General features: G+C 39.5%; 1 protein-coding gene across 1 annotated transcript; it reads right to left on the reverse strand.

Moving 5' to 3' along the window:
* Positions 1–2571: 2571 nt before the first annotated feature.
* mc1r (melanocortin 1 receptor) lies at positions 2572–4346 on the reverse strand. The gene is made up of 2 exons (XM_042061695.1): positions 4112–4346; positions 2572–4013 (listed from the first exon to the last, which is right to left on the reverse strand). Exon 2 carries the CDS (start codon positions 3941–3943, stop codon positions 2966–2968), a length of 978 nt encoding a protein of 325 aa, XP_041917629.1. The 5' UTR covers positions 3944–4013; positions 4112–4346; the 3' UTR covers positions 2572–2965.
* Between the last annotated feature and the right edge of the window lie 2427 nt (positions 4347–6773).

Raw genomic sequence — 6773 nt, forward strand, 5'->3', positions numbered from 1 at the left:
TCTATTCATAGACCTATACTAAGGCAATGATTGGATGGTGTTCAGTAAAGTAAAAAGTGTTTACACATGTGAAGGGAGACAGTGAAGCACTGGTGATTTAGTGTGGCATTTTGATGGGTTGTGTTTGAAAAACGAAATCAAGTTACTTCCTGTTAGATTTTTGTGTTAGGTAGAAAATTGTGTGTGGTGTTTCGCAAAATGTGTTTTAGTCAATTGAAAACTGAGTCAAACACTGAGAATTAGTGTATGGTTTTGCAGATTTGGTGTGGGGTTATGATGTTTGGAAGACATGTTTAGAAAATTGTGTGACAAGAAAAGATTTAGTTAGTAAACAGTTGAAAAAAACTGTAATCCAGCTACAACTAAGACAAAGAGCAATCATCATGAAAAAGTAGATTTCCTAGCTGTTGTTTATTAGCAGAGCCATTTCAGAGAAAATATGTTGTACCTCTAACATACATCTCACATGCCGTACGCACTAGTGCCTTACCACAGACTCCTTCTTCTTTTGTCTCTTAGACAACGCAGTGGCGAGAGTTCAGCACAGGACGATCAATAGCCCAGACCAGTCTCACTGTAATGAATAAAACAGACCAAAAGCTCCCTTCAAAGAATTTTGGAATAAACTAAAAACAAGGACATGTGACTGACTGCTGACCAGAAGGCATGACAGCAGGACTAGGGATATGTAGGCAGTACAGCTGACTACTTTGTAGTGTAATGACATAAATAAAGAATGATATGGAAACTTTCAAATAGAAGATGTATAGGTATCCATACAGAAAAGTCATTCCATCTATGCAATGCATTATCATCTGGGACAGGGAGGATATTGATTCTGAACACTTCTGAAACTGGTTTGGGGAATATGGACCCGTGTTTGGCGACACATTACTATACTATATTGTATGTTCAAAAGTGTCATTATATATATGCTCAGGCGGTTACACAAACAGGATGTTAATTATGGATGTATTAAAAATAATAATTTCCAGTGCCCCAAGCATTTTCCCACAGATAAAAGACCTATTTGTTTCTTACTTACGAACCTAACAAAAACTATTTGTTCACATCAAAGCACATCATTGCATTTTACATGGTGAACAAAAGCACCAAAAATAGCTGAGGCTGCCCTGAGGATGTCTGAAAGAAACTCGTGATTGAGAGGGATGAATTGTACAGATTCCACTTCCTCAGGCAGACGTAAATCTATGCTCACACCACTTGCCTGCTACTAATTAAGAGCCTGGCCTGTCCATTTACTGAAGGCAAGCAAACATTCATGTGCCAAACACGCAGACAACTTTGATACAGCATCATATAACAATGTTTTTAAGAGGCCATTGAGTAGTTAGTTTGGCTGCTAATGATATTGGAATAGATTTTTTTATATAGATTTCATATAGATTTTTTTAATATTTATTTTAGTTTTACCACAAAGCTGTGAATTCTGTGACATCTGTGTAAACCTCCATTGAAGGGACAGTATAATTCCTGTGTCAATCTCAGTCATGTGAACCAGAATATCAAGATAACATTAACAGATTGTATGGGTTTGACAATGACCTAATAGTGATATACCCAGTTTAACTTTCAGTCATTCTTTGAGAACATTACTCAGATAATAGTCCTGACATCTAAGTATCTAATGGATTTTCATAGTTGTTGAACACAGTTGTTGGGGCAGCCGTGGTCTACTGGTTAGCACTTCGGACCAACGGGATCAAAAGAGTATACATACTTATACTTAACACCCCCCACCCCAGCAAGAACACCCATTAAAATGCAATAGAAGGAACATGGATAAATTGGACACAATTACAGATTTGTATCCAGAGATGATATGCCCATTTGTCATCAATGCAAACTCTTAAGAGAAACTATGCATTTAACCGAAACAAACACTGTATTACTAATATGAACATCAGAAGATAGCTATAAATATGGCTATAAACAGCTCTTTGGGTGGTCTTTACAAAAATAGAAACATGAACATGTGTGAGTCTTTTGGTAATAAAAAAGTGTTTTTCTTTTCACTTTAAATTAATAAGGTAAAATATTAACATATGTATATACAGTTAACAGAGAGGTATTGACAAAAAAACTTAAAACGTCCTTGAGGCTTTATCTTTAAGAAACCAAACGTCTTTACTTTACCAGGACTATTACTAAATGAAAACTATCTTTGCTCTAACGAGTGAAGGAACATTGTGAAATACGATTAGCATGGATAGCCTATACAGTAAAACTGCCTGTTTGTATCACTTAATTTCAGTACATCTCTATTTATCTATTCTAGTCTGAATGGACAAATAATGCTTGGTGGGGAATTCATCACCATACATTACGCTGTTTACATTCTGTATTTTTCTAAATTAAGAAGAATAGCCTAGGCTGCAAATCTTAATAAGGTCTTACTAAGGTAAACATTCACAACACTTTCCATAATTTTCTTGCGATTAGAAGTGTTCTTGCGTTCTCAATGTGATTCCTGAATTCTCATTATTCGTAAACCACATGCAAGCTACAGTCCAACGCTAAGAAATATATACTTAAATACTTAACGTTCTATATCCACTTGACATTCTATGTGCAGTTTTAAATAGGGAAATCAATACAACTTCATTTTGAGGTGGATTGCAGATGTGAGTGCATATAACTTTTCATTGGAGGTCTTCTCACAGTTTTAACGCAGAGCATGGGGTGTGTTCCATGTAAACTCGCGTAGATTTGGCAAACATACTAGAAGGTGGTAAGCAATACCCCTGTACGTTAGGCTACTGTCTTTTAGAGCGATTGAAGCTTTTCGAAATTCGTTTTTCAACAAATTCGTACGATTTTCCATTCCATTTACCTGTCAGTCCACTTCAACATATTCACACAATAATGACAAAGATCAAATCTGTCAGTGCTTATTACGGTCACTGTGAATTCTGGTTCACATTTCTCTCTCCTGAATCAATATCTACATCACAAAACACCAAGAACAGCAGATGAGTTCCTTCAACGTTTTACGCAGCTCTTGGCTACGGTATGCGTAAATCAGTGGATCTATGAGAGAGTTACAAATGATGAGAATCAGGAAAAGGTTGAAATGGCTGAAGAAACACTTGCAGTGCGGGTTTTTGGGGCACGTCAGTATCAAGATGAGATGAAGGAAAAAGGGACCCCAGCAAATGATGAAGACCCCCAGCAAGATAGTCAAAGTGATCGCGCCCTTCATACTTGTTGCTTGACGGCGACTCTTGTGGAAAGCCATGATGCGCCTGGAGAGCACATGCGCTAGGATGAACATGTGCAGGTAAAGCACCGCCGTGAAGACCAGAGTGATGAAGAAGAAAGTGACCAGGCAGATGATGACCGCGTTGTTGGTGTAGTAGAAAATGAAGATGGTGCTGGCTGTGATGCTAGCCGACCACACAACGACAATGATGGCGACGGCGCGCTGGGTCGTCATGATACTGTGGTAGCGCAGCGCGTAAAATATGGTGATGTAGCGGTCAGCGGCGATGGTGCTGAGGAAAGACAGCGAAGACACCACTGAGCTACAGATCATGATGTCTATAACATTGTCCAGGTGTTTCATCATGCTTGGCATCATCATGAGCAGTCCGTTGTCGTTAAGCAGCATGAACACAGTCTCCACCACATTGCTGACACTAACCAGCATGTCTGAGACGGCAAGGCAGCAGATGAAGTAGTACATTGGAGAATGTAAGTTCCTGTTTTTGATGATGGCAATGACGACCAGGATGTTCTCCACCAAACTTACCAAGCCTAGTGTCAAGAACAGTTCCTGGGGTATCATAATGTTGGCGCATTCCGTATCATTGTTGTAGTCAGTAACAGAGATATTCTGAGTTATGTTCTCCTCGCTGTAAGCCGGCAGCGGGCTGTGGTCGAAGTGTTTCATGGTAAGGTGATGGTGCGTACTCAGGTTCATGGTTGTCCGATTGTGCAGCCTCAGATGGAGAATGATGAAACAAAAGCTCTTCTTGCGGGCTGTTCTTGTCCTGTGATAAAATAGCAAATAAATAGTGCACAGTGTGTTGTTACTTTTAGAAATAATAAGTCACAAGTATGTATTGATTTCGCTATTGTTTTATCTCACCAGCATATATTTTAGATGATCGCAGATTCCATCAAGTCCTCTAGAGAAGTTCACTGTGTTCACCATAAATAAAACTGTCAAAAAACTTTTGTCTTTGAAATACAGGTCCTCTGTGATGGCATGATAACGAAGGTTTCATGAAACGCTTTCAATGAACACTTGAAAAGAACCTCAATTCTGCCTGCAACGGTAGCAATGTAATATTGAGATACTGAATTTCGTATTGCCGAACATGGATAGCCTCTAAACCACTGAAGCGCAACTTTCGAGTACAGAGACGTTGTTCATCTTAAAAGGCTCAATCTTCCTGACTCCTCCTTCACCAAAGCGAGTCGCATGACTTGAGAGTCCTCGATGAGATGGGCAAGGACGCATAAACCAGTCAACCCGACAAGGTCATAAAGACATTGTGCATACACCAGCAAGGTCCCCAAGTTTATGTTATGTGAATAAAAATAGGTGATATGAAGGAATAGCGGGAATATTTAGCCGGAGAAATAAAAGCAAAAAATCGTCTATGTTTTTTTTAATGTAATATGCTTTATACTTAATTAAGATTAAAGTAATCAATATGTTTTGTGAAGCAACCACTAACAAGTCAGTAAAACTGATGTATTGTCTGTTTATATGGTCTCTCAAGAAATTAAACAAGACTTTTCACATTGTGTATATTTATGACACCATTAGAGGAAGAAACCAAACATGGATTTTGTGCCATATACATCCCAATTTAAGAATTACCTTGGCCAGACAGGCAGACACACAGCTAGCCTGAAGTAGAATCTAATGTCATGAAAATGATAGCTACTATATGAGTTGAGGATGCTGAACTAGGCCTACTCCTCTCTCTGCCATCAAGGATGTCTTTGTTTGCTTATGGGTTATGTAAGGATAAAGAGTCAATTAGGGACCCAAATGGCTGGATAGGTGGCCATTTATTGGAGATAAGCTCTAACTGTTTATATGGACACTAAAATGTAAAGCTAATGAGCTGTGTTCCAAGAGTGCCTGAATTCAATATCCATCAGGAACATTGACTGCAGTTTATAATGTTTCACTTGGTTATGATATGAATTTCAGTTCCTTATGTGGTAATGGCGATTTGATTTACATTTGTATTTCCAAGGCAACACACGTTCAGTAGGCCGTGACATAAAAAAAAACATCAGTGTAGGCTTTGTGTAGGCTCTTTCTCCCGTGTCACAAGACACCATAGGCTATGATTATTACAATAAATCTATGTGGTTTAGTCAGAGCCTGCTCCATTTTTGTTGGCCACAACTGCCTTTTTTTTAAAGTCCATTGGCAATTACTGCTCACAGCTACAGGCGAAAAATTCTGGTGGTGTAGGCTATAGGAGTTAACTTGCTGCAACAAACTCAGGCGTTATTTAAAACATAAAAAAAAAAACATCTACCGGTTAGAAACAGATTAAATACAAATAACTCAAAACCATCATCAACTTTAAAATTATACCATAATAACTGTAATAAATATATATAATAAATAATTAAATCAATAATTTTGATTAATAAAATAAATTTTAATTAATTCACCCACCACTCATTGAGGTTACCAATCACTAAAGCTGGCTGGCAGTTGGGCAGCAAATGGACTTGCGGTCCATCCAAAGCTTAAACTCTGACATAAGCGCAGTCTTAATCACATGACATGCCGTTTGGAAGTTCCTGGACTCTCATAACAGACTTTTGTTATCATCACCTTACAGAGGGCGTGTCCGCCATAGTCTGGCCACTGCCAGGTGAAATAGGTCAGACAGGAAATTGAGGTGAGGATGAGAGGAGTGAAGGCAGAGGTGGGGGGTCAGAACAACAGGCCCAGAGAAAAGAGGACATGGATAAAGACCAAAGGAGGAAAGTAGGACAGTGGAAACTATGACGGCATATATGACAGAATGCATTGGTGCACTATAGATTATGGCTTTAGGTTGTGATGACTACATAGAGGACTGTATATTTGCATTCCCTTTTTGGACTGGATGTATACATCCCTGGCTGCTGGGAGGTTGTTGTTTCCCCACTTCTGACTTTTTTTTATCGTTGTATTGGTTTGAATTATGTATGACAGGGAGAGACTGTCCATATTTTCCTGATCGTTTCCTATACAGCTGCGTGCACGAAGACTGTGGTGCCAGTGGTGCAGTGCCACTCCACACGAACACGCCTCATGACACAGGCCGTAGCTCCAGGTAAATGAGCAAACAAGGCCAACACTTCACAGCTATTTCTTTCCATCGCCCCGCCTCGTCACTAAAACCATCATGTGGTTCTTGGGTGAAAATAACACACGGAGCCAGTCGTGTGTCCTTGTACCCTGTGAACGTGGAGGAGGAACAACGGGTGTCCCTCACCTCTCAAAGTCATAAGATGGTGGATGGAAAAATCGTTCACTCTCCATGAAGGCTAATCTACGTCTGCTTGTGGGTCTGACTCATAAATCTGTATTATGGGCCCCTGTGTGAAGCGTGGTCACTGCTTGAATAGAAACTATTCAGTGATGACAGAGGGTATCATGGGATATATCCTCTTGCTGCCAAGAGCATTGGTCATCAGAGGTACAAAACAAACAACTATAAACTGCTCTGCCATTGACTGGGAGTGCAAAGGCGGCTCCAAGCAAAGCACATTTGCTGTGTGACATT

The sequence above is a fragment of the Alosa sapidissima genome, chromosome 14, assembly GCF_018492685.1.
Source record: "Alosa sapidissima isolate fAloSap1 chromosome 14, fAloSap1.pri, whole genome shotgun sequence".
Classification (NCBI taxonomy): domain Eukaryota; kingdom Metazoa; phylum Chordata; class Actinopteri; order Clupeiformes; family Clupeidae; genus Alosa; species Alosa sapidissima.